We start from the raw sequence: 27035 nt of genomic DNA, 5'->3' as shown, positions 1-27035 counted from the left end.
TTCTCATGCCTTTGGGAGAGCCAAGGGATTTGGGTATTGGAAATTTTAAGCACTTCCTGGAAACACAGAGATTAGGAGTTAAAGCTGAGCACACTGTGGGCATGAAGTGACTCGCATTGATGGGGGAATTGGAAGATAAACAGCACTGGAAGGAAGCAGCAACATTTTTGGACTGTCCCCAAAGCCATGTGGCTCATGGAGGGTCTTGGTGTGGGTGTAAAGCCTTGGGTGGGGTCTCACCAGGTGCACCACAGTGTTTTGGGGAATGCAAGCTCAGACCTCTGTTGTGTTGAGCAAAGAGATGGCTGGAGCAACAGCAGCAAGAAATAATCCAGTGTGTGCTGGGTGGCTTTTGTCAGACAGAAATAATCCTCTATTGTGGAGCCTTTAAAATTACTGGTACTCTCCAGTGTTGGACACGGACGCTGTGTGATGCTGTGGTTCCCCAGATGAGTTGTGGAATTAAAAATCCCTTGTAAGTGCCTTAAACAGCTGCATTTATGTGGGCTGGAAGTTCAGGGGCTCATGAACATTTCTGGGTGTTCACTGTTTGCTTCTGCATTGCTGTGCCACTGGTGACACCCTGATGGTCCAGTCCATCCTCCTCCTGCTTCCCCCAAAACTGGGTCCCCCAGAGATGGGCAAAATGGGGAGCGGGATGAGTGATGTTGCACCTGCCCCACAGGGAAGCTGAAAGAGTGGAGCCTCATCTTCTATGGGACAGGCGAGCACCCCTACACTGTGCTGAGTGGGACCCAGTCCCGGGGGAGGTCACTGGAAGTACCAACATCGGAGATGGAGTCATCGAGAGTCGCCTTCCTGCAGAGCCAGGTGGAGGTGGCAGAGGAGGAGGAGGAGTATGCAGGTTAGTGCTGGCTGAGTTGCCACATTGTTCCCCCCAGAGTACCCAGGAAAACGAAAACCCAGATAAAAACTGGGGGTGGTCTGATCCTGCCTGGGGCTGGGGTGGGCCGGGAGGAGCAGTGCCTGTGGCCAGCATGGGGCAGCAGGATGGTGAAATTAGAAGGTAGGAAAATGCCCCGTCCTAGCGTTCCTGCCACAAATTGGTGGTGCAGCTGTCTGAGTGGTAAAAAAAGTTCCTCTGCCCACCTTCCCTCCTCCAGCATGGGCAGGGGCGGGAGTCTCTGCTGCTCCCTGAGGAGCAGGTCCCTCTTTCAAAGTTGCTCCTGCACCAGTATTCAGCCAGAGGATGGCTGGGTGGGATTCATTCTGGGAAGGATGAGCTACAGGAAAGACGAGCACCCAAAGCCATGCAGCTCCATAGGATAGATAGGATAAAATTTAAAATATAATAGATACAGGCTAAAGAATAAGATAGGTGAAGGGTCCAGGTGTCCATTGGTCCAGGGAGGGTGTGCTCAGGGCATCCTGGCAGTGGTGCCTGGAGGGTGCTCAGCTTCTCCCACACTGAGCCGGTCTCTCCCTCCTCAGGTCCGTGCCACCCTGAGTGTGGTGACCAGGGCTGCGATGGTCCCAACGCTGACCAGTGCTTGAACTGCATCCACTACAGCCTGGGCAGCATGAAAACTGGCAGGTGAGGGGTGGTGGGGGGTCCCTGTGGAGCCCCTGGGCGGCAGCAGCACCTTTCCTCAGGTCTCACACCTTAGTGTGTGTGATAGATGTTTGCACAGAGAAAGAAGCATATGAGAAATGAAATGGATGGAGGAGGAGGTGTGAGAATCCCTGTCCTGAATTAGGATACAGTGGGGTGGAGGACATGGAGCTGGAGAATTCTGGAGGACCTTGGCCATATAATCATGCTGGGGAATAAGCTTTGGCTTCACTGGCTGGGGTCACCCACACCCGAGGGACAGCCAGCTGAGGTGCCAAATCACTTCAGGAACTAGGGTTTCCACTCCTCAGTCTCTTGGGATGGCACAGGGAAACTACCTACAGCTGGGACAAGAGGGTCCCTGTCTCTGTATTAGAGCTGTGACTTTGAAGACACTGTAAATCACAAGAATAAGAAGTAAATGATCTCAAATTGCTGCCAAGGCTGGGGGACGCCCCAAACGCTGTGGGCAAGGGGACAGTGGTGGGTGCTGGGAGTGGGAGGTGACCGCTGCTGGCACCAAAGCCCGGGCACTGCTGGTTCCTTCCCAGGATGTGCGTGAGCTCATGCCCCGCCGGGTTTTTCGGCGACAACAGCGCCCGGAGGTGCCGGCGGTGCCACAAGGGCTGCGAGCGCTGCGTCGGGAGGGGACCGAGCCAGTGCACAGCCTGCAAGAGGAACCTCTACCACCACCCCGAGATGGGCACCTGTGTGGTGCTGTGTCCACCTGGGTTCTACGCCGAGGAACGTAAGGATGTTTATCACTTGAGAGTTGCAGCATGAAGATATGCAGGGTTTGCTTCTATTTTAAGTGCTATGGATGGAGAACACACCTTGATTTTTGAGTATCGGCTTTGAATTTCCCCCTTGACACACTTTGCATGGTGAAGGGAGGAGGGAAACCTCTGAGTGTTCGGAGGGTGGTGCAAAGTAGAGGTGCTCAACTCAAAGCTCTTAATTAGAAACTGTAATTAACGATCCTGGCTGCTTGCAAAGCACATTTTTCAGCAAGCAATGACAGATAAGGTCACCTGCAAAAGCAAGGATCTGTTGGGGAGGGCTGTGCCTTTCTACCCTGGGGAGCTGGTGCTGGAGTGCAGTGGGGCTTTGCGGCTCCGACTGCTGCTTGCAAATCACTGTCCGGATTTTATTCTCCCTGCTTTGCTTTGTTTTTTGAAAGGTCAGAAACGCTGTCTGAAATGTCATCAAAGCTGTAAAAAATGTGTCGGTGAAGCAGACAAATGTACTGCATGCAAAGAGGGATTCAGGTAAAACACCAGCATGGGAGGAGTTTATACCTGCAGCATTCATACCTGTGGTTTAAATTTGGGAAAACCAATGGGAAATTAGAGAGTGAATTAAGTTAAAGACTAGAGATCCTGCTTCCATGGTGCTGCAGCTGTGGTGCAGTGTGCTGGAGGTCTGGGAATTTAAAGGTGGTGATTAGTGTCCCTTTCTTAGCTGAAAACTGTGATTTAAATTTAATTTCATTTTCCCCAGCTCTTTCCAGGGTGGTGGGTAAGTGCTGTGTAGAGCTGGTACCAGGCTGAGCTGCTCTAGGCAGGCTGAGAATCCTCCCTGCAAATGCAGAAACCCTTCCCTCAGATTCATTCATGCTGAAAATTTTATCTGATGTACCTGTTGAGTGGGGCTAGTACAGAACAGTGATTTTCCAGCCCTGCAGTTGCAGGCAGGGCAGCCCTGAGCCTGCAAGGAGCAACGGGTGCCACTGCTGCTGGCCCCTATGAGATGCAGAGCCCAGTGTCAGCACTAAGGAGAAGCTGTTTTCCATCCCCAATTGCTCATGGAAGTACAACCCCATAGCAGTCTGCAGTGTTCAGGCACTGTAAGTGAATCAGAGCCGTGGTGTAGCAGCGGGGCTCGCTCAGACAAAGAAATTCCTGCTGCCAAAAGATTATCTACTCCCTTGGAAAAGCACAAGTGGAGGCACTTGTCAGACATAATCCACGTGGCGCTTGTTTTTTATTGTCCAATATCCTTTTAAGCTGGGACTTCAAATCATCCCTGCCATGGCGCAGCAGCACCAGCCCAGCCACGGCACTGAACCAATTTCCTTTTATTCTGGGGAGCCTCAATGGTGCAAAAGGTCTTTGGGAGAGCCTGGCTGGCTGCCCATGGGAAAAAAGTAATTTTATTTCCTCTTGGATACTTAATTAAGGAACTCGCAGCTGTCCCTTTGGTCCAGACAGGATTTTAACTTCTCCTAAAATGCTGGCTGGCTTTCCGACACCTCCTGCACTGCAGGCTGAGGATGCCATAGGACAATGGGGAATGTGGAGATGGGAATGGGCTGTGTTGTGTCCCCATAGCCTGTAGCTTTGGGTGCAAATGTTCTCTGCTTTCCCGGCAGCCTGGCAGGGGACAGCTGTGTGCCGGAGTGCCAGCCTGCCATGTACCTCAGCTGGGAGCCCCGGAGGTGCGAGACCTGCCCCGCCAGCACAGGTATGTCCTTGGCCCCACAGCATCCCACACAAAACCCCGAAACCCTCGTGCATCAGGAGCCAATCCCCACTGTACCCACCCTGAGCCGAGGCAGAGCGTGCTGGAGGGAAAGTAATCCCAACTCTCCAGCACATCCCGTGAGGTATATGCTCATGCTAGAAAGGCTTCTAGGGGAGTTTTTACATTTTTATTGGAGCCATTTTTTATTTCTCCATCTCCCCAAAGCCAGGTGCTTTGGTTTAATAAGGTTGCGGGGGAGGCTGTAAAACCCTCTCGGAGTGATGGAAGGTGGCTTTGCAGCTGATAAAAATGTCAGGCAGCTGAAGTGTGTTATCCTGTGTTATCCCGGCCGCCCCACAGTGCCGGGCTAGCTGCTCCTGGCTTCCCCCATCTGCCTCAAGTTGCTCAGAGTTCCCTTTAAAGCCTGCTGTTCTATATTCCTGCAAGTCCAATTATTTTTCACTGTTAATGTTTGCGTCTACCCTCAAAATCATCATAGATCTGATGATAACATGATCTCTAGACAATCCATGTTCAGTGACATGAACCTCTTGTATCATACATGGGCAATTGCCTTAGACTAAATCCAAAATATTTATTGATCTTGTTGGCAAGCCTGGAAGGGAGTGGGCTCTTAATCCCTGGAGAAAATTATTTCCCTTCTAATTTTTATTCCAGTCAGTGTGAATGTTCTCCACCACAATTATTTTTCCAGCCTTTTCTCATCTCCTTTTCCTGCATAACCATTTCTCAAGCTTGGTGCATGGAAGCTCTTTAATGATACCACCTCCATCACTGAGTTTTGCTGTCCAGCCACAGCACAGAGTCATCAGAGTGGGGCCCTCTGCTTTCCCAGCTCCTCTCTGGAGCCCTTTGCTCCTCCAGCTCCCCCACAGCCCAGTTTAGCATCTCCTTTTCCACCCTGGGGAAACCCAAACCGATGCATGCTTGGGACTGGTGGCTGATGGCCTGGAGGGGATTTTGATGTGCTGTTCCTCACCGAGCCCTAGTAGCCAGCTCCTGGCTTTGCAGAGGGACAGACACTTGGTCCTGGCTTTTTGGGATGGAGGCTGAGTTTTTTGGGGTGGGAGCCAAGCACATGGGTGGAACTTCGTGGCAGAACATGCATCTTGTTTGTGAGCAAGACAGAGCCAAGCTTATGCTCCCCATCACATGTGGGGCTATGGCCACGCTTGCACTGTCTCCAAAATCACCTAGATGCCATTTTGCCCTTTTCCCCGTCCTCACAGGGCCAGGTGAGGAGGACTGCACCCCTTGCACCCCTGAGGGCCCTGCACCACACTGGCACTGTGTCCCTGCCTGCCGTGAGGGTTTCTACCCTGCTGACAGCCATGGGCTGCCCAACAAAGTCTGCAAGAGGTATGGAACCAGCAGATCAAAGCCAGGGCCAATGGGGAGCACTGCCAGCCATGATAGAATAATGCTGGAAACAGCTCACAGCTTAATGGAAATGAAAATAGGAACAAGGGAGCCAGGGCAGCTGTGGGGCTGGACCCCACACACCCTGGTCCTGTGGATTTCAGAGCAGTGGAGCTGCATGCTCCCCTGCCAGAGCCAGGCAAGGTGTCTTAGGGCTACGGTGGAAGGGGTTCAGCCCCAGCCCCGGGCTCTCTGGAGGAGGTGTGGGAGGAACAGCAATGTTTAGGTAAATATTCCAGCTTTCAACTAAACCTGCTCTGTTCGCCCCGTGGCCATGTTGGAGGAGTGTTCCCCATTCCTTGGCCCAGCACGGGGCTGCGTGCGGGAGACAAGGAGGTGCTGGGAGGCAACAGTTTGCTCCCACTCTCTCCGGAGCTCTGTGCTTTAAGTGGGGAGTGGGAGTGGATTCACCCTCATGAAAGCAAACACCAAAAGCAAGGATTAAAGGTGACTTGGGAACACACAACACCATCCCTGCCTGCTGGAGTTTCACTCACCTGCACTCGTTCTTCAGCAGGGAGGAACAAGAGACCAGCATCCCTTCCTAGGGACTTCAGGCATAGTCTCCACAAGCCACTGTCCCCAGGCAGGAGGCGCAGCTGCTGGGCTCTTTACACTAAGCAAATGGATGGGAGCAGCACGGGTTCCCTTTGCAGCCCTTTTTCTAGCTGGGATGGCTGGGAGGAGAGACGCACATCCCAGCAAATCTTCCCAGCAGTCAAGAGCTTTTGGGATGTCACTAGCTGTCACTGGGCATTGAGCTGGCACCACTGACCCCATTTTCCTAGGGTTTCAATAACTTTTCAAGCTTCAAATTTACCATTTTCCACATCCTCTGGTTGGTCTGGCTGTTAACAGTGCCAGCAGATGTCATCTGGCTGACAGCTCATTTTGGGTGGCTGGCCTGAGATGTTGGTGCTGGTTCAGGCCACAGCAGGGTCTCTGTCCCCAGGTGTGATGACCACTGCTCAGCCTGCGAGGGCTCCAGTGGGAACTGCCTCAGGTGTAAGGAAGGTTACAGCCTCCTCGGTGGCTCCTGTGTGACAAATGAAACCTGTACCAATGGTAAGTGGCAGAACTGCTGGCACAGTACTGCTCCCCTAGTAGCAAAAATGAGAGGTTTGGGGGATTCCCTTCACCATATAAAGCTGAACATGCTGGAGCTCCTGGGCTTGCTGGGGCATGGCTGCAGTGGGCTGGGCTCTGATTGTGGGGGGCAGGTGGCTCACCTGGCATTGCTTCTGGATATCTGCCTGTTGCTCAAACATATCCAAGCATTTGTATTTTGTTATAGTTTAGTCTTGGGGCTAACTCTCCCACTCACTGCAAAGCTCCTTTATTCCTTCATTAAAACCATGTGAAAGGTGCCCTTAAAAAGCAACTCCTTTTCAATTCTGTCTCCCCCAACACTGGCACAATTGCAGCGCCTGTTACGTGCAATGTTTGTTTATTTAAAATGTTAATCTACTCTCATTTTCTCTTGTTCCTCGCCCTGGCCTCCCAGCTGACAAGACTTTCTGTGAGATGGTGAAATCAAACAAGCTCTGTGAAAAGAAGCTGTTTGTGCAGTTCTGCTGTCAGACGTGTCTTATGGCTGGGTAAAGTTCAGCGACTGCATCCATCCAGGACTTCCACCGACTGCCAGTCCAGTTTTGCCAAATGTTTAGGACAAAAGTTTATTTTTTCAGCTTTGGGAGAGTTTACATGGTGCTGTCAAGCATTCGCTCGTAAGTTTGATAGCTTTAATATCACTGTCGGTGCGTTTCTATAGCGATATGTTAAGCAGAGATTGGAGCGTACCCTGAGTGGTCAAGGCCTGGAAGCAGCAGACAAGTGGTGATATTAACACTCTCAAACACTCCTGGTGAGCAGGGACCAATGCATGATCCATGTACACATGCTTGGTTCTTCGTAGAAATCCTACTGATCTGCCCGCTCTGAGCAGCTGGTGGGAGCCCTTGCCACAAGGGACGCAGGACTTCACACACCTGCAAGGAAAGAGCCATTTCTGGCTCCTTTTTTGGTACCCTTTTGTGCCAGGTGACAGCTGATCTAAACCTGCATTGCCAGCGCCGTGCTCTGTACATAGGTAAAACGATGAACCAGGCGGCTCCGGAGCGGGGCCCCACAGCCCACTCTGGCTCTCCTGTTCGGATTCAGTCAGTCACTGCTTCCCTCTGGCCATGGCAATAACTGGAGGTTTGAGGACCAAAGCCAGAGCTGCCCCACGTGGCTCTGCAGGTGTGTCAGCCCAGCAGGGCTTTGCCCTGCAGGTAACTGCAGCCAGGCAAAACCCCTGTGCCTACAAGGAGTCATAGGGTTTTGGGGGCGGTTGTCCACACCGACCAACCTTAACAAGAAATGTATTTCCCTCCTGGAACCGCTTGTACATTGATGATTAATTCAGTTCTGGAACAAGCTAAATCCTTCCTCTAAATGAGATGTTGTCCCAATTAATCTTTCTTGGCATTATACGTTACGATCCTTCCCGTTTTGCTGGGTACACCCCTCTCTCTCACAAAATCCTCCTGTTCACAGCAGTGATTTTTCTTGGGCATATCCTTCCCAAATGAGACATTCCAGGGATCTGTCCAGGAAACTTAATTCTACAAAACCCTTCCCCGAAACAAACCTTTTCATGCTCTCTCTTAATAGTAAGTCATGTGGTGTTTATATAATTGTGTTTAAAATATCCTTGGCTATGTTGTTTTACAGATTTTTAAAAAATAACTTATACAATCCTTGTTTTTTTTCTCTGTGGACTATTTTTTTATATGGGAGTGGGGTATCTTTTTGTGTCTTATTCCTTCTTCTTTTCTCCTCTCTGACCCTGCAAAGCCACTCTTTGCACCAGACGTATGTAAACAGCCTTTCCTATGCTGCATGTTCTGATTTTCATTGTTAATAGTTTTAACGAGTTAAACCCTTCGCCAGTGAAATTCCCAGTACGAATTGTCACCAGTTCCACATGGAGCTGGGATAATCCCTGCTTGGTTTTGGCTGCAATGACACCTGCCCTGCCTGGGCTTGCCCACAAGAGCTCACCTCAGCCAGGAGAGGAGGGGAAAGCCACACCATCTCCAGCCTTCACCTGCCTGGACCAAATCCAAGGAAAGATGGAGCTTTGGTGAACTGATCTTTAAGTTAATAAACTATTGATCTCCCCTGACAAACGAATCTGTGCTTTTTCCAAATTCATGCAGCCTTGACTGGAGGCAGTGCACATCATTACTTTGCTGGACAAAGCAGCTCCCCTGGCTGGACCTCCTGATCAGCCCAGAGCACCCGTGGGAGAAATGCTCAAGAACAGATGAGCTGCATCTGCAAAAACCTCACTATTGTCATGAAGGTCTTTTACCTCCAGAAGAAACTCAAATCCTGAATACCTGCCCTGTGCCAGGCTGGGCTGGCATCCCTGGTGCACCCAGGGCCATCTGTCTGGGGTTTGGGGTTGTGCTTGGGCATGACTGCATGTATTCTCCAGTGTGGGGGATCCTGGATGAGCTGGCAGAAGGGCTTGCTCCCCTTTCCTGCTCATACAAGGAGCATCCTGAGCCCTCCCAGTTTCCCCACTGCAGTTCCCAGTAGCTGGGAGCCACAGGGCCACTGTTCCCTGTTGGCTGTCTGGGAAGGAGAGGAGCTGCTGGTGTGGTTGGGGAATGGAGGGAGCTGTGGAGCCCTTTGTTTGTTGTGTTGGTTTTGCAATAACCATGGGCCAAGTGCCCAGGGTAGTGCCTGAGCTTTTTAAGTGGGGAAAAACAAAAGAATGCAGCCCTCCCACAAGGGAAGATGCTGTCTCAGAGATGTGCTGCTGTGGGCTTCTCCATTTTGTTGGTCTTCACATTAATCAGATGATAAATGTGAATTAATCACCTACAGTGATTCCTTCTCTTGCTACAGGATTTCCCTTTCAGTCTCAGGCCAAACCAGAGGTCAGAACTGGGGTGACACACTCCTGGCTTCTACCCCTTTGGTTGGAAAATACCAAACTTCATTTCTCCTGCTGTGTTAAAAAAACAGGAGCTGTGCATCAGGAGTACTGTGCCAGCCTTCCAGTTCTCTGGCTCACAGCAGCCTGCCTGTAAATACTGCTCCCTGGTATATTTAGATGTACTGAAATGCTACAAAAAAAGGAAAATGCTTACTCTTACATCTTGACATAGCTTAAAATACACACTGGGAAAAGCAATGCAATTTAAGATGACCAGTCCCCAGCAGTCCCAGCTCTATTCTGTTTTTTGCTGCCTTCCAGACTGCCAGGGAGAGAAAAACAAATTCTGCACATTGAATTCATGCAACAACATCAGCTTCCAGCGTTTCCCTCAGAAATCATTCTTGTAAAGTAATAAAATTCAGATTATTTCTCCAAGCTGCTGCAATACTTGCTTGGAGCTATTAAAGTCTGACTCTGGTATGCTCAGAGGATCAAAGTGGCTGTGTCTTCAAGATAAATGCATATTTAGGCAATTTATTAAAGCTCATTTCTCTGTTGTCTCTTGGCACCAAAGCCAAATCTGTAATAGCTCTTTTCTGGAAAATCTTAGCGCAGCCTGACTCCTCGTTTGCAGTTTGGCCGTGGGGTTGCAGCCACGACCATCTGCCATTGTGTAGTTGGCAGGTGGGGAACACAGATCTTAAAAATCATTGCTTTGTGTTTCCATTGCAAGGAAAGGGCTGTCGAGAGCGTCTGACACCCAGAATCCGTCTGCTCGCAATTTCAATTCTATTGTGGCTGTAGAGCTGAGGCAAACAGATGTATTGTGCTAGGGGAGACGGGCCCACGTTTTATTTGGCCTTGTCAGAGGCAGGACCTGCTTTCCAGGAGGCTGAAAAGAGTCTCCTTTTAACAACTGCCTGAAATGACTAAAGTCTCTGTTGTGCTTAACACTGCATGATGCCTGAGTCACGTACAACAGTGCTGCTAATTCTTGGGTTTTTTCTTATGACAGCTCCCTCTTGTTCTTGTTCCCTCCTATGTTATAAAACAAACGCAGCTGTTATAAAAACCTGACTCTGTGCTTTCCCATACAGCTTTGGTGAGGGAGTTTTCACAGCAGGGAGCACAGGAGCTGCCTGAGCCCAGCTGACCCCTCGCAGGGCCAGCTCTGATGCTGCAGTCCTGGGGACTGAGCCAGGCGTCACGCCCGGGGTGATGCCCTTAGAAGCTCCCAAAAGAAAAGCATGAGCCATCCCTGTGCAGTGCCAAGCGTGGCTGCAGTGTTTAGCCTATTATCACATCCTCTGGGTTCACAGAAATGTCATGGCTCACAATAAATATCCTTCCCTCGATAGCAGTGGAGACAGAATTCATCCTTCCTCGTCTCACTCTGCGGGCCTTGAAGGCTGGAGAAGGATTTCCCCAGAAGCCGTGGCTTGGTGACATTCAGCAGGTTTTGGAGTTTGGGGGTGGTCAACTGTGTCCTTTTACATGTTCCCCTCGGTCCAGTGGCCTTCAGTGTGGTTCACCCAACTGAGCCCTCCCTGGTGGTGCCAGGCAGTGCCCCAGCCTCAGACCCAGGGACCTGGGAGTTCCTAGCCAAACACAGCAGCCAGAGCCACCTCAGCTCCCCCAGTGCTACTCCCAGCTCCTCCTTGCTGCTCCCCAAACTCCTGAAGCTGGTTAGGGGGATGTAGTGACATTTGCAAACACGTTTTATTTCACAGATAAAGGGTGTGTGTCGTGCCACAGCCTGTGAGGTGTTCCCAGCCCAACACAGCACCTTTGAGACCAGGAATGCACATGGAAGTGACAGAGAAACTGCCCCAAATGCTGCAGGGGGAAGGTGCTTATGGGCAACACAATATCCAGGAGCAAAGGCTGAGCTGCTGCTGGAGGAGGGAAAGCAGCAAGAGCTGCGGTTGTTGTGGAAGGTGCCCTGACTGTGGAGCAGGAGATGAGCAGCAAGTGCCTGCACACAGCACTGTCCAAAGGGAAGCACCAGTCATGGCGTGAAGTGTGGTCCCGGTCTGCTCTGCCCGGATTTCTGCAGATAAATCTGTACCTGGAAATGCCAGGTGGGAGGCAACCTCTGGTGGCATCTGTGCTGTTTAGGGCACTGCTGGGGGCAAAGCCAACTCCCTACGGAGCTTGTGATCCATGGCACACCCAGCTGGCCCCGGCGAGGACGGGATGCCCGGGATGGGGTGCTGGGCGCTGTATCAGCCCGGGAGGAGGGCAATGCCCGGGATGGGGTGTTGGGTGCTGTGTCAGCCCGGGAGGAGGGCAATGCCCGGGATGGGGTGTTGGGTGCTCTGTCAGCCCGGGAGGAGGGCAATGCCCGGGATGGGGTGTTGGGTGCTCTGTCAGCCCGGGAGGAGGGCAATGCCCGGGATGGGGTGTTGGGTGCTCTGTCAGCCCGGGAGGAGGGCAATGCCCGGGATGGGGTGTTAGGTGCTGTGTCAGCCCGGGAGGAGGGGAATGCCCGGGATGGGATGTTGGGTGCTCTGTCAGCCCGGGAGGAGGGGAATGCCCGGGATGGGATGTTGGGTGCTCTGTCAGCCCGGGAGGAGGGCAATGCCCGGGATGGGACGGGGCGGGGTTGTCCCAGGCGCTCGCTGTCTCGGTGCTCGGCTGCCCGGCCTGGGCATGCTCGGCGCTCGGCGCGGTGTCCTGCGGCGGCGCGGCGCGGCCTGGCGGGGCCTGGCGCGGTGGTGTGCGGCCTGGCGCGGTGTGCCGCGGTGTTGGGCGGTGTGTCGCCGTTTGTCGCCGTTTGTCGCGGTGTGTCGCGATGGTGAAGCTAACGGCGGAGCTGATCGAGCAGGCGGCACAGTACACCAATGCCATCCGCGACCGGGAGCTCGACCTGCGCGGTGCGCGGGCCCCGCGGGGCGAGGGGGGCTGTGCTGGGAAGGGGCGGGCGAGCGCAGAGGGCCGAGGCCTCTGTGTGTGGTGGGGCTTGGGGGCCTGTGATGAGGCCTGGGGGTCGTCAGTGATGGGGCCTGGGGGTCGTCAGTGATGGGGCCTGGGGGAGGACTATGTTGGATCCTGGAGGAGAGGCCTGTGATGGCGCTTGGAGGGTCCGTGATGGATCTTGCGTTGGCCGGAGGTGCCGAATCAGGATGGGGGAAGCCGCGGGGAGGTTGTTGGAGGGGGTGCAGTGGCCGGGGGTTGGGGTTTGGGGGTGGTTAAATAGGCTTCAGTGGCTGCAGAACGTGCAGGGGGATGTGAGGGCGTGAATTACAGCGTCGTATAATGGTTTGGGTTGGAAAGGAACCTTAAGATTATCTCGTTCGAGCTACCACGAAGGGGAAATAGGGGGAAATGTGGGAGGAATGTGCTGTGGTGGAGGCGGGATGTGCCCCCAGCACGAGGGATGTTCCAGAAAGGTGGGTTTGGCTAGGAGGACACATACAAGCGGGGGCTTGGGGTTTTGCTGAGGAGGAGGAAGAAGGATTGGAAAAACCGCAGTGGGGCTTTTGGGTTTAAGGGGGAGAGTTTGGTCTGGGAGTGATGTGGAGGAGAGTCGGGCCAGAGATGTTTTGTCTGAGACTTATCAGCATCCTCAGTCCATCCAGATTTGCCCCCACTCACTCTGCTTTGCTTTGTTCTGCTCTGCTGTGGGCACTGTCTAATCCCTGCCTTGCACTCTCTCTCCAGGTTATAAAATCCCTGTTATTGAGAACTTGGGTGCCACTCTGGACCAGTTTGATGCAATTGATTTCTCTGACAATGAGATCCGCAAACTGGACGGATTCCCGCTGCTGCGGAGGCTGAAAACTCTCCTGATGAATAACAACAGGATTTGGTAAGGGGCAGAGGAAAATGCTCTTGGGAGAGAGGTGTGTGTGTGTCTTTCAGTGCTGGGTAGGTGCAGAGGTGTTTGTTTTAGGCAATAAAATCAGCAGTGAGTACTGTATGGGCCCTCTTTCAGTTTCCTTCCTCATTCAGTTTCTCAGCCAGGACAATGAGATGCAGAGTTTGGGATTTGGCCAGAACTTTGGATTTCAGTAATCAGCCCCATAAAGACAAGAAAACAGGGATACGTGCAAGGCAATGGATTTAAATCTCATATTGCATCTAATACTCTTGCAGTGGTTTTAGTCAGCTTTATTAGAAATGTTTTTTGTGTCAGACTGGGTTTTCACAGGGAGATCCTCTGTGTTACTGTGTTTCTTTGTATATCCACTATTGCTAATTCCTGCCCTAAATCAAACCTTTGTTTCCTGTTGTTCTTTAGTCGAATTGGTGAGAACCTGGAGCAGGCTTTGCCCAGCCTCACGGAGCTCATTCTTACCAACAACAACATTGCTGAACTGGTAAGTTGTGATGCAGGATAAAGCTAAACAAGCTTAAAATTTGTGGTTTTCATCTCTGTAATTAACCATTTTCCTTACAGTAGTGCCATATCCTTTTGGTAATAGTTGGTTCTTTTTCTTCAGAGTAATAACAAAGTTTTGGCAGTAGTTAATGGTGTACATGCTTTAATGAACATTTGCATCATGCAGTGAAGCAGCAGTCACAAAGCTTAGTGGTTTTCCTATTAAACTAATTACAGTAATTCTAATTAATTTCTAAAATAGATATGAGTTCAGGAACTTTGTTTTCAAATATATGATTTTTTCACTAAATGAACTTAAAATTTCTTGCTGTGCTCCCTTTACCCAGGGTGAACTGGATCCGTTATCAACTATTAAATCATTGACTTACCTGAGGTATGTAACCCTAAAAAGAAAAGCTGCTCTTTATGTGGTGTTTGACCTCTGCTGCTGGCCTGGCCCTTTGCTTTGCTCTGGAATGCTCTGCTTTTTATGAGCTGTGACAGATCCTTTATGTCTAAAAATTGAATTGATAAACAATGTTTCCACTATGCTTCATAGGCCTCAGGTATTTAATATCTGAGGCTTTATATCAGTGGCAGAGTGTTGTGGCAATGAGATGTAAACCAATACACAAGTGCTGAAGTGAGCTTAACCTTTAAAAACCCAAACCCAAAAGGTTTAATCTGTTGATAAAAAGTAGTTTAAAATACGTGTAAACAAGGACTTTTCAATAATACTGCATTTGGTGTGAGGGACAGAAAGAAATGCAGTTTGTTGTGTGATTTTTCAGTTGATCTGTGTCCAGGTAGGAAAAGTGATGGTTCAGTTATTTTTGTGGGATTATTGGGATTATTTTGAGGTTGTTTTTTATGTCATCCTTCAGTTAAATCTGCTTAATTGCTAAAGTGCAAGTTTTAACTGTAGTTTCCATAATATCAAAGAACTGTCACTAGACTTACTTCTTGGTATTTGTTGTCTGTTACAGCAGGAAGTATATGAATGCATTTCAAGTATATTAATATATTTCAATACAAGTGTATTTTAAAACATTTTGTATTAAGAGCCTCTTTATAACCTTTATTTACTTCACAGTGTTCTAAGGAATCCTGTAACAAATAAGAAACATTACAGATTATATCTAATTCATAAAGTTCCCCAGGTCAGAGTGCTGGATTTTCAAAAAGTGAAGCTCAAAGTAAGTCTGCTTGCTTTTGATGTAGCTATTTTTTTCTTTTTTCATTCCTGAAAATTCATCGCTAACAGTGATCTTGTTGCCATAGCTGTAAATTTTATTGGAACTCTGTAAGTGGCTCTACAGCGCTCTCATTGTTTTCTTTTATGGTTTCATTCTCTTAAGGATATAATCTGTTTAATTATGTTTAATTGAGTTTTACTGCCTTTGTGTAGTGTTACTCTTTTCTGTCCCTCTGGTGTTGGTAGGAGACAGACCTCTAGAGAAAGAAATAAGGAAACACCACAGCTCTCAGCTCTGGGTGGAGATGAGTGTGGAAAAAGCTCTTAATTTTAAGAGCACGAGGTTGATAAATCTTTGAGTGTTTGGGCAGTTCTGCTTGTTCTTACATTTGGTCTCCATGTACCAATTTCACTGATGAAGATGAGCCAAAGTGTCTTTCTTGGCCAAGACAGAAGCTTTGCAAACTGTGATGTTCTCAAATTAACTTTGTGTGTGTGTGGTATCGCTGTAGGAGCGACAGGAGGCAGAGAAAATGTTCAAGGGCAAACGGGGTGCACAGCTTGCAAAGGATATTGCCAGGAGAGCAAAAACGTAAGATAAAACAAATTTACACTGGCATCCTCCTTCAGAAACACCACTTTCTTTGTGTGCAGTATCAGGCAGAAAACTGAAATATCAGCTGCTGGCAGGATGCCTCAAAAGCTTTGGGAGCCAGAAGTGCCTTGTCCAAGCACCCCAAATTTTGGATGGTGGTGAATACATCTCAGAAATATTTCTGAAAGAGATAACTTGGTCAGGGTGGATTCATTGAAGTCAATAAGCAGGAAACCTAAATTTTATTTTTGTTATTTAACTGCAGAGAGGTGGCCATTGTTTAATTTGTTTGGTGTTTTTTTTTTTCCTAGATGATTGGCAACTATTTTTTTCTGTTTTGCCAGGGAATATAAACTGTGAAATCTGTAATTAGAAGATGAAATGCAGATGAAAATCTTTAGTTAAGCTATTACGTTCTATTAGTTTATTTAGTTTAATTATTAACTGGTGCATCATATGTTTTGTTTAGTCTTTGATCACTATTTGGAAATAAGAAATCAGATCATGTATGGCAACAGCATTTCCAAATTCATGGTTAAATAGAAAAAATGTCTTGAACTTACTTAAAGCTATAATAGATGGATTTGAGCTCTAGTTTGTGAGTGGAAAGGGACTCAGGTCTGTGACAGTTTTAGAATAAGCAGGTGATTTTCCTTAGCAGCAGCAGATACCAGGTTGTTGTTGGTTTTTTTTTTTTTGACTGTTGAGATGAATTCCAGTTGAGTGTAGACTTTAATTTAGGCTGTTGTAATCTCATATTAGACTGATGGGAACAGAAACCCATTGTCAGTTACTCTTTATTTGTCCACCCTGCTTTTGTAATGGCAACAGATCAGCTGAGTGTTCAACAACATCCAAATGGAAGAGCTTTTGTCAACTGCCTGATGAATAAAGTTCTGCCTCTGAGCAGATGAAAAGGTGGGGGGAATGGGACAGTGAGGACAAGTTGCTGGTGTTTCTGAAGGAGGCAATTCTTCACTGTATCAGTTTGTTAACAAAGATAAGATACTACACTTGATGGAATGAAATGCTTTCAAACCTAGTTTGGAAGCATTTCAAGTTAAGAGAAGCAGCTGCTCTTCAAAAGGTGTAACAGGTCTTTATTTTTCCTTTGAAGCTTCAATCCAGGGGCTGGTCTGCCAACTGACAAAAAGAAAACTGGGCCCTCCCCAGGGGACGTGGAGGCAATTAAGGTAAATATGTCAGGGGAAAAGTGGTGGAGAAAAGCTGTCATGGATCCAAATTGAACAAATGTTTCTTTTGTGCTGTTCAGACAAATAGATCAGTGTGTCCTGACTTTGGCTTAGGTTCTTTTTCTGTAATTTTTCTTCAGACCTACCTGTATTTTGAAAACTTAAGTGAAATGTTAACCTGAGCTTAGAGTTCACCCAGGATTGTGTAATAAGGGGGGAAGTAATCATTTGTCATTTGTAGAATTTTCTAGAACTAGAATTTAGTAGAACTTTCATAGTGTTTGGTGTCGCTTAAGTGGAAGAAATCTGGGTTTTGCGTTTATTCTAAGCAGACTGATACAGGGTATGTGAGGATTCACTGAGTTCTCTGTTTCTCAGACTGCCATAGCAAACGCCACAACTTTGGCTGAGGTGGAGCGGCTGAAGGGTTTGCTGCAGGCTGGACAGATCCCCGGCAGAGAGCGGAAATCAGGTCACTCTCCACTTCTGTTACTCTTCTTTCCCAAACAGAATCCACCTCTCTCCCTTGCTTCCTGATGCTTTATGTGATCTCCGTAGAGAGTTATGTAGAAAAAGTGTGACTTTGTCATGTGTGGAGCACATCCCTGGCTCTGTATGATCTGCCTGGCCTTGGGCGCAGCTCAGGGCTTTCACCTACACTCCCTCCAAAGCAAGGTGCCAAACAAGGTGCCTTGCAGTATTGGATGACTCCAAACTTCATCCCAGTTATTTAAAGAAATGAGATGAATTACAGAGTCCCTCTGGACTGGTGCTGAGCATCAGTGCCTCTCGGGTGTGGGTACAGCAGTGAGCGGTGGGAGCTCTGCAGAGATGAGTCTCAGCTGCAGGCTGGCCATAGCACCAGTTTTCTGTACATCGGGGTTACCTGGATTTTCCTTTCTGTAGAGTTTTATTATAATTACTACTCCTCTGCAGAGGGGTGGGAAAAGAAGAGTAACGTCAGCAGCAGCTGCCTTAAAACTCTGACGTGTCCTTTCAGGCCCATCGGAGGACGGCGAAGAAGAAATGGAAGAGGACACAGTGCCAAACGGATCGTAGCCCGGGCCCTGTCATGCTCCAGTCCTGCCCAGGAGCCCTTTCCTGTCCCGTGCTGTGCCGGTGTTCCCGGCGGGGCCCGTCGCCCCCGTCCTCGCGCATTTGGTTGTCAATAAACGAGCGATCCCTTTTTCCGCCGCTGCTGCCCCGTCCCCTTCCCGGCCGCCAGCGGGGCGGGGGGCGGGACTGGAAGGGCTTGTTCTGCCGTGATTGGCTGCTCGCGCCTGCCCCTCTTCTCTCATTGGCCGGCGCCGCCGCACGTCACGCCGGGCGCTCTGCCGACGGCGGCGCGGTGCTTCCTGGCGGCGGCGGACGGGGCGGTGATTGGTGGAGCGGGGCGGGTCCGGACGTGAGGCCGCGGCGGGCGATGGAGATCGGGGGCGGCGGGCCCGCGGCGGGGCCCGGGCCGGCGCTGGGCCGGGGCGGCCTGGAGGCCCTGCAGCACACGGGTGAGGGGCCGGGGGCGAGGCCGGGGGGCGGCGGGGCCGAGGCGCGGAGCCGGGGCCGCTCCCCTGCCCGGGTGGGCCCCTTGTCGTGCGGCCCGCGCTCACCCCCGGCCTGTTCCCGTCGCAGTGGGCTCGGTGCTGTCCAGCTATGGGTGGTACATCCTCCTGGCCGCCGTCGCCGTGTATGTCCTCGTGCAGAAGGTGTCCCGCGGCCTGGCGGCGCGGCCGAGCGGCCGGCCCGGAGCAGCTGAGGCGGCGGAGGGTGAGTACGGGAAGCCCCGCGCCCTCTCCAGAGCCGGTGTTTGTGCCCCTCCGGGTTCCCGCTGGCGCTCCGCGGGTCTGGCGGGATGGCTGAGAGCCGCTCGGGTCTGCAGAGGCGTTTGGAGTTGGTAACGGCCCAAAAGAGATCCGGTTCTGAGGGGTTTTAACGGAGAGTGATGCTCGGGATACCTGTTCAGTCCTCAGATCCTGAGACTGAAGAGATCGCCGGGAAAGGCTGGGCCAGGGGAAGTGTATTTAAAAGGTTCTGAAGGAAGAGCTGTGTCCCAAAGGAACATGTTTGGGAATGAAGGAGCGGGACATCACAGAACAAGGGAATAGCTGCTCTTTGGTGGTGCAGGAGCTGAGGGGATGGAGGCTAAAATCACTTGTGGTCAGTTACCAAATAACTTTTAGACTTATCAAAGAAAACCAAAACGCCCAAATCTAAATCCTGGGGGAAATACTTCTTTAAATAATCTTTTTTTTAAATTAATATTCATCATGTTCTTCCAGTTATTCCTTCCCGGTTCCTGCTCTGGCAGGACTGTGTACATTTGGGGTGTGACAGTCTGTGTTATCTTTGGGAGTGTGGCACAGGTTGTAAATCGCACACAGTCATGGTCCTGCTGAAAAGCACAGGCTGTGCTCACGGATCTGCCAAATCCATGAGTGCTTGGCACTGATCCCTTGGGCACATTGGAATGACAGGATGTGGGGCCCCAGAAAAATCTTTTTTGCCTACCCTTATCCTTCTGCTGTTCTTTTGTGATGATAATTAAATGGCAATTTAATTGCCCAAACTGCCTGTAAAATGATGTTACTGAAAGTACTGACATTTCTTTTTCATATTCATCACTGGATGGTGGCAAACAAATATAGAGATGCTTCAGCTTCTGGAAGGAAACAGAGCAACATTTGCTTCTTTTTGGAGTATAATTTTTCTTTTGACCTTCAAAGGCCACTCATGAAGAGCAGTGGTGACTCAGTGTGGATTTTCTGAGACCTGCAGGTGTCTCTTGAGATGTGTGTCATGTTTGTAAGTGGTTTCTCTGCTGATAGAGGGTGTTAAATCCACTGCTGCACTGACACCAGCAGGACCCATTGCCAGAAGGAGTAGGAGTGAACGTGGGCTGCTTGCCTCATCCTTCTGCGTAAAAGCAGTGCTCTGGGTAAAAATGGTCCCTGCGAAGCCTGGGTGGTATTTCTGAATTTATTTGTATCAAATAACTTCTTCAGAAATAGAAGGAAGTGTCCTTGAAGTGTGAGGTTTAAATTTTATGGTTAGTTACACTTGTGTCCTTATTAAAATCCTGTTAAAGTAATTGCTCCAAAATATTAAAACATGATGAAGTTTAATTCAGCATATAAATTACTATAAAAGATTAGCTGGAAACTGAATTTGAGATGTGATTTTCCACAAAGCAGCTGTAGGGAGAGATGTGAGCCTTTCTTTATTACAGTTCTTTGAGGAGACCATCTGGAATTTACTTTGAATAGCTTTGCAAACTCTTTCCCGATTTCCTAGAACCTGATGTGGTGGTAAGAAGACAAGAAGCTTTGGCAGCAGCTCGCCTCAGGATGCAAGAGGAGTTGAATGCACAAGCAGAAAGATACAAAGAAAAGCAAAGACAGGTAACCAGAGAGCATTTCTTACTTTAACTCATACATTTGTCATCAAACACTTTGCTGCTGTAAAAGAGAGCAGCAAATTGCAATTGTGTGCCAGGGTCACTGTGGGCCTGGTGTTCATTTTTTCACAGGTTAATCTGTACTTGCAGGAGCTTAGTTGTGTGTGCAGTGAATGGCTGGAGGGGTTTTGCTGGCATTTAAGTTAACTGTACCAGTGCATATATGTGTTTTCTGCTCTTAATGGCAAATAAAAGTGTTAAAAATGTAGCTTAGCATTGCTGCAATTTAAGGGCCTGAATTACAGCTTGAGATAACAAGGAATAGCAAGTTGCTGTGAGGAGCAGTGCAGAAAATGGATGTGATCAGCATAGCAGTAACACTGATCATCATCCCACCTCTTCTTCTGGTTTTGCTTTTGCAGTCAGACACTCAGACCTCAGTTTATAGCTGATGTTTCAAGTAATATTGGCAGTTAAAAACAAAGGAGAAGTCCTTTCTTCTGTAGAACCCCACATTGTACATTAAATTACTTTCATATGGAATATTCTTTACTTAGTACTTTTTATAGACTCAGGGTTTAAACTTGCCACTTGGTTCTGTTTTAATTTAAAAATGTTTTAAAGCATCAAGTGGCCAAAAGAAGCTGCAGACTCAGTCTGTACATCCTGAGGAGGGGAAGAGATGTGGATGTAGAAAAAGAAGAAATTTTTCTATAATCTCAGAGATACTGTATCAGATAAAGATAGTGTGATGAGTCTGCTGTAGCTGTTTCTGGGGATTCTGTTAGTTCTGAAATCTTAGTTTTAAGACCAAGTCTCTATCTGGATTTGCTCTGTAGCTCGAAGAAGAGAAGCGAAGGCAGAAGATCGCGATGTGGGAGAGTATGCAAGAAGGAAAAAGCTACAAAGGAAACCTGAAACTGAATCAGGTAACAACCATGTTAATCAGGTCACAGTTGTGTTCATGTGATTAAGGGAGCTGAAATTCATATTGAGTAACTTTTTGCTTTTCTGAACAGCAAGAAGTAGAACCTGGTGCCTCTGCCTCAACAGTCCCAAAATCTAAACCAAACAAAAAGCCTTTGAGAGGAGGTGGTGAGTATGGAATCCTTCAGACACTCTGAGCTTGGAACAGGTTATTTATCCAGCTGTATCTGTAGTCTCTGTACATTTTGTCTTTTTCAAGGAGGAAACAAAATGTTCTTTACAAACGAGCTCTTTATCTCTGATCAGCTGGTGTGCTCTGCCCTTTGTGCAAAAGCTGGCAGGAAGTTTTGGGAGTGCTTTTCCCTGGGAAAAAGAATGGTTCAGGTTTTTTGTGACTATGCTTTGGCATAATTTACTGAGATTTTTGTCACTCAGAATTACAGATTCTTACAATATTTGTGGGATCTGTCCCCTGTTATTGTATAAATTCAATAATTTAATATCTGATCTGCCTTTAAAGCACCTGTAGTACTAAATGCAGGAAGAGGGTATTTTACTTTGTATTATGTAGATGAAGAAGATGAAAGACATCATTATGTAAAATGTGACCTTATTTATCATATATCACGATGCTGACCTATTGAATATATAAATCCTGTAGATGTATAAACTCTTACCAACTCTCACAAAGCACCAGAAGGTCTCACCATTAAACTCACTGTCACCTGCTGGAATCATCTTGATGCATGAAGTGCTTTCTATGGTCTCACATTGCTCACGTCAGGCTCACTGCTGCATATTAGCCCTGCAGCCAGTCTGCTGCTTCTCTTCTCAGCCCATCAGCCCTTGCCATACCTGGAAGTGCTAATTTGGGTATATTTTAATGACAATTTTCTGTAGTGGAGTGGATCATCTAGACAGCCTCAGTCATATGAGGCTGAAAGGGGGGTCCACTTAGGGTGCAGTGCTAAGTCACTTGATTAAATGTGTGGATTCTTGATTAAACATATTAAACCTCAGTAACAGTGCAGTGCTGGAATTCTGCTTTGAGTATTTTTCCTGACATTTGAAGGAATCAAGTGACTGATTCATCTTAGGTTGTTTAATATGAGGGCAGTGTGATGTCTGATGCTGTCAGGTACCTTTGAAAGCTCTGTCATAGGATATTGACCTCCCTGGGGGATGAGAAATGCAGGGGTCAGCTGTGCTGAGAACCAGGATCAGGGCAGCTGGGTTGGGACACCTTTCCAGCTGCTACCTGTCCTAGTTTAATCCTCAGCAAAGTCAGTCAGTTAAGTAACCAATTAGAGAATTAGAGGTCTTGGATCTTCTCATGAGGTAGATCAGCATGAAGTGAAAGAACCATCTGTGCTGCTCAGCTGCTCAATTAAGCTAGAAAGCAAAACTTGGCTGGTATGAGAAAAACAAATTTCAAAGATGAAGGTGATACTGGAAGTTTCAGTGGAACAGATTGCTTTGAACCGCCCCCCCCCCTTAGTTAGCAGTGCTGCTAGGATAAGGGTTCTTTGCTTTGTGCAGAACAAATTGAAGATGTTTGCCAAGTTGTAACTTTCTGAGTGTGTTCTCCTGACATGAAGTTTCCCATGGTTACAGCATTAGGATGTTCAACTAAAGTGTATTTGCCTTACTGCCTATGCTTGCCTTTTGAAATGCTCTAAAAAAATACTTTGTGGTATTAATGAGTGGATTTACCTTTTGACCTTCAGAGTATTCCTTGCAGGACTGGAATAAGGGATTATTTTAAGTCCCTGACTGTTAGGGCTCTTGGAGAACAGATACACTCTTACAGAGTTTACTGTAAGAGCTGCTGTTGCTGCTTTGTTGATCCTGCAGAGCAGCACTGCAGGTTTAGTGCAGACTTAGAATAATTAAATGGCAATTCATTTCAATTTCATTTAATCCAAATTGATCAAATTAAAACACAAGTGTTTTGCAATGGCTTTCACTGTTAGCACTAGAAAAAGAAACCCTCTCAAGTCTGGATATTTTCTCTGCTTTCATTTTCCTTAAAATGCTGCCTGTGTAAAATATGAACAAGGTGTAAATAATTGTGAGATCTATTTTTGGTGTTCCTTGTGCATTGGTGAAGGGCTGTGGAGGATGAATATTAATACAGTGGATTTCTCTTCTGTGTTCTAGGCTATAATCCACTGTCTGGAGAAGGAGGTGGGACGTGCTCCTGGAGACCTGGCCGGCGAGGCCCATCAGCAGGTGGATGAGGCTAACCTCCCTAGTGTCCCCTGGCACTAGCAGGCTTGATCTTACCCCTTGTCTAACTGCCTGCAGCTGGCCTGTCACAGGGACTGCTTTGGGGCTGGTTTTGTGCACTTGTTAACTTAAAACAGTTTTTTGGTTGTTAGATTTACACTGTTTCCAAATTGTAACGCATTGGCTGATCCTACACCTGCAAAATATCTGATCCTGTTAGAGAGGGTGAGGAGAGAAGCAATTTCAGCATAATCAGTTAATTTTCACTCCTCTCTAGAGAGGGAGCATAGTCTCCAAAAAAGGTGAATCACCTGGGATTGTGAGATCTGGGCTCTCTGGCAAATTTAGTTATGTGTGCTCACTTTACCTGTTTAAGATGAGGATATTTACCATCCTCAGATGTGTTACCAGATTGGCTGTCTTTGGCTGGAAGGTTGCTTAGAGAGGAAGGATATTATCATTGGTAGACACCTTGAATTTAGGCAGAGGGACTTCCAGAAAAAGCACTATGACAAATGCCACGGATTTGCACCAAAGGCCAGTTATTGCAGATGAGTCTCTGTGACAAGCCAGCTTGAATGATGTTTTCCTTATAAATGGTAAACAAACCAGTGAGGATTACTGATGCTAGACAGCAGACAGGGGGGTTCTTGCTATTCCTTTTTTTTTCTTTTTTTTTTTTTTTCTTTTTTTTTTTCTTTTTAATTTCAACTGCTTTGTAAAAACAAGACACTATTAATATTAAATATAATTGCAAACAAATCATAAATTAGTATTTACAATTTTGTGGTTTTCTACAGCATCTTTTTATAGAAGGCATTTGTTCTAGTGCAATAAATGTGTGTAAAGCAAGGTGGGAGATGAAGTGACCCTCCTGCAGCTTGTGCAGCACCAAAGGTGAGGCTGGTGTGTGCTGAGAGCTCTGGCCAGAGAAAGTGTCACACTGGCAAGTAAGGGGCTGCAAGGAATAAGTATGTGGTCTTCATCCTTGTGGTGTATATCCAGCACTGAGGACAGAAAACAGAACTGGTAATTATAACCAAACTTTTCAACCATCCCTTCCCCTTGATTTTCTCTCTAAAATGCAACAGACAAAAAAATCCAGGTTGTCTTTGGAAAAGAGTGAAATAATTCCTGTCTGCATAGGACAAGTGTCCCTGTGTCCAGTTGCTGTTACTGAGCTGGTCTGTGGGCACTGGGGTGTGGAGAAGTGGTTCCTTTGAGCTTAGGGCTGCTTGAGCACTTGTTTCTGAATATTCACCCTTGGAATACTTGTGCTCATCAATAGATACGAGTGCCAACTTTGAATACACTGTTTATATGCATATAGATATTTCTCTTGACTAGAAATGCAACAGGAGCATGTTACTAGTGAGTTGTAAAGTTGGTAATGAAATCGAAAGGCCAAGAATCTTTTGTTTTAGACACAACTAAGTGTTTGGTTAAGTGTGTGTAGAAGGTGAAGTGAGGCTGTTGATGTTCTTATGGAAATTGATTTTCATTCCCTGGCTTCTGTCCATTTTGGTATGTAAACTTAAATTTCCGTTGTAACAGAGGCCAGTGTGTGTAACTTCAGGTTTTAATCTTTACCAAGAAAAAAAAATAGCGGTGGAGATGGATACTTTCAAGTTCTGAAGAGTCTTCTTCAGGAAAGAGGACTAAGTTGGAATGCCTTAGGGAACATCTTCCCCCTCATGTTGGGGAAACAGGCAACAGACTGAGGTGTTGTCTTCAGAAAAACAAATGGGGGAGGCTGTTGTCTTAAAGAAGCAGAAATCCTTGTGTTGATAAAATGGTCAGGGATGGGTTTATTTAATTCAGTAAAAACATTTGCAAAATAAATAAGCAGGTCTTAACTGAGCATATGCTAATCTTTCTCTGTGTCTCAAGAGTTGCTTCTGGCTAGGACTAGGGATATGGCTTTTTGCCCAATTCTAAGGTTTAGTAAGACGTACCCAGTGAAAATGAAATGATGTATGTATTTCTGGAAGCTTCAACCTTATTTCTCAATTTTTAATTTTTTTCTTTATTTTAATCATCAAGTTCATGAATTTTTCTTGGTCAGACACTTCTAAGCTATTGAACAGGTTGGGAGGATGAACCTCAGTTCGTAAAACTTTTCTTTTGGCTCACAACCTGCACAAGATGGAAGGGTTTTTCCTCTGACTTCAAATGGAAAAGCTCTCCCCTGACCACAAGCATTATGGAAAGGTGGTTGCTTGCTGCTTTATAGCTCAGGAGTGAAGCATGCAGAAAGCATTAGGTGAAAGTGAACTATTTAATGAATCCATTGTTCCTGGTTTGGTATGAATTCCCAAGAACTTGAATTATGAAAGATCATATTAAAAAGCCTTCAGGAGATTTTTTTTTTTCCCCCCACTAGAGCAGTTATGCAAGAAGCCTCTTGCTTTACTCATGCAGATGTTCTGAAATACCTCTGTCTGGAAGAAGCTGGGTAATAAACTATTTAACTGCCGTAAAATGGTGTTTAACCACTGAAGAATAATCTGTTTCGGGTATTGAAAAATCCAAAAATCAGCAAGTGTTCAGAGGAACAAAAAATTCCTGCAAATGTTAGTTGCTTGAGAAATGCAGCTAAGTGGTTTTTGTTGCTTTTAGATGATTTGTATGCTGGAGGAGCAGAGTTTTTTGTTTTCTTTAAACTGCAGATGAGATCTGTTTTGTCCATAGTTCTCTTAACTATTCATCAGGAGATACTGAGCACTGGAGTTAAAACTGAACAAAACAACCCATGTTGTCAGGCTCATAAAAATTATTTGGCTTTATTTATGCCTTTCAAAAACGTTGTGAAATGGGGGAAAGATTTTAAGAGTGATATTGCATACTTGGGCGTTTTAAAAATTAGTTTCTTATGCTGGAAATTTTTAATAACAAACAGAAGAGGGAGTTAGGGGAGTGAGGGCAATGGGGAAATCTGTCAGCAGAGCTGTTCCCAGATGTTCCAGAGTTATCTGTCTCAATCAAAGATCAATGTGAATGAAAATTATAATTGCACCTGTATCTGCAAGGAACTGCTGTCCTTGCAGAATGTGAGTGCAGGTGTGAAATGCCAGTACTAAGAAATCTCATCTGCTGTGTTTTTTGCAGTTCTGTACTATTTTGACTCAAAACTGAAGGAGCTGGGCTGTTCTGCAGTGGCTCTGTGCTCAGACTCTGCTGATACTCAGCTCAGGTGTTTAGATTGGTTTGTTTGGGTTTTTAGGGGGGGGAGGGGTGTCTTATTCCCCTCCCTAGAAGATGACTTTGTGTTCCAGAGCTCTGTGAAGGGGGATGGCATCCAGCCCGACAGTCTCCTGGACATTTTGTCAGCAGCGCTGTTGTTACTGGCTGCATTTAAACCCCTCTAATGCTGTTCTTTCTGCCTCCTGCTGAAGCAGGCCGCTCCCTTCTTGAGCAGTTGGGTCCTTGCAAGCTTGACTGCACATCAGCACACATCTCCACATCAGATCCACCTTCTGGACGAATTTTGCCAGCTTTTCAGGGATCAGTTTAGTCACGGGAGGGGCTTGGCATCTTTCTGTCCCTGCTATAGCTGAACAGTGAAGCTATGTAATTTCCAGCTATAAAATAAGCTGGTCTAGACTTGGATGGGCTGAAGCCTTGGGTTTTTCTCTTTTTTTCCCCTCCCTCTTTTGTGTAATGAAAGCTTGGTTTTTGGAACAGCTCTGCAACCACAAAGGAAAAGCATACGGCTGCTGGCTGGGTGGTGTCCTGGCCTGGCTGCACCGTTGTAGCTGATTCTGTGAGAGC

General features: G+C 47.4%; 3 protein-coding genes across 3 annotated transcripts in view; all 3 read left to right on the top strand.

Moving 5' to 3' along the window:
- PCSK6 (proprotein convertase subtilisin/kexin type 6) overlaps positions 1 to 8649 on the top strand; it is a 34422-nt gene extending 25773 nt beyond the window's left edge. Inside the window, exons 14-21 of the mRNA XM_069025512.1 lie at positions 686 to 865; positions 1453 to 1555; positions 2125 to 2321; positions 2754 to 2841; positions 3945 to 4036; positions 5287 to 5416; positions 6429 to 6541; positions 6981 to 8649. Of these exons, the coding sequence (XP_068881613.1) occupies positions 686 to 865; positions 1453 to 1555; positions 2125 to 2321; positions 2754 to 2841; positions 3945 to 4036; positions 5287 to 5416; positions 6429 to 6541; positions 6981 to 7078 (1001 nt within the window). The 3' untranslated portion in view covers positions 7079 to 8649. The remainder of the gene's footprint in view (positions 1 to 685; positions 866 to 1452; positions 1556 to 2124; positions 2322 to 2753; positions 2842 to 3944; positions 4037 to 5286; positions 5417 to 6428; positions 6542 to 6980) is intronic.
- A 3434-nt stretch (positions 8650 to 12083) lies between these two features.
- SNRPA1 (small nuclear ribonucleoprotein polypeptide A') lies at positions 12084 to 17911 on the top strand. The gene is made up of 9 exons (XM_069025341.1): positions 12084 to 12286; positions 13074 to 13221; positions 13654 to 13732; positions 14082 to 14128; positions 14828 to 14930; positions 15442 to 15521; positions 16642 to 16717; positions 17096 to 17189; positions 17718 to 17911. The coding sequence occupies exons 1-9, from the start codon at positions 12205 to 12207 to the stop codon at positions 17774 to 17776; spliced, it is 768 nt and encodes a 255-aa protein (XP_068881442.1). The 5' UTR covers positions 12084 to 12204; the 3' UTR covers positions 17777 to 17911.
- A 176-nt stretch (positions 17912 to 18087) lies between these two features.
- Positions 18088 to 24033, top strand: SELENOS (selenoprotein S). The gene is made up of 6 exons (XM_069025340.1): positions 18088 to 18222; positions 18347 to 18481; positions 20006 to 20112; positions 20948 to 21037; positions 21128 to 21203; positions 23196 to 24033. Exons 1-6 carry the CDS (start codon positions 18141 to 18143, stop codon positions 23273 to 23275), a joined length of 570 nt encoding a protein of 189 aa, XP_068881441.1. The 5' UTR covers positions 18088 to 18140; the 3' UTR covers positions 23276 to 24033.
- Positions 24034 to 27035: the final 3002 nt, after the last annotated feature.

This window comes from Aphelocoma coerulescens, chromosome 10 (assembly GCF_041296385.1).
Source record: "Aphelocoma coerulescens isolate FSJ_1873_10779 chromosome 10, UR_Acoe_1.0, whole genome shotgun sequence".
In the NCBI taxonomy this organism is placed as follows: Eukaryota; Metazoa; Chordata; class Aves; order Passeriformes; family Corvidae; genus Aphelocoma; species Aphelocoma coerulescens.
This window is presented reverse-complemented; position numbering and strand designations above follow the sequence as displayed.

Excerpts from the sequence above, each read along its gene's own strand:
- SNRPA1 (XM_069025341.1), top strand. The coding sequence starts at position 12,205 with ATGGTGAAGCTAACGGCGGAGCTGATCGAGCAGGCGGCACAGTACACC. Across the intron at positions 12,287-13,073 it reads CCGGGAGCTCGACCTGCGCG|GTTATAAAATCCCTGTTATT; the intron begins GTGCGCGGGCCC and ends CTCTCTCTCCAG. Across the intron at positions 14,931-15,441 it reads TTCAAAAAGTGAAGCTCAAA|GAGCGACAGGAGGCAGAGAA; the intron begins GTAAGTCTGCTT and ends GTATCGCTGTAG.
- SELENOS (XM_069025340.1), top strand. The coding sequence starts at position 18,141 with ATGGAGATCGGGGGCGGCGGGCCCGCGGCGGGGCCCGGGCCGGCGCTG. Across the intron at positions 18,482-20,005 it reads AGCAGCTGAGGCGGCGGAGG|AACCTGATGTGGTGGTAAGA; the intron begins GTGAGTACGGGA and ends CCGATTTCCTAG. Across the intron at positions 20,113-20,947 it reads ACAAAGAAAAGCAAAGACAG|CTCGAAGAAGAGAAGCGAAG; the intron begins GTAACCAGAGAG and ends TTTGCTCTGTAG.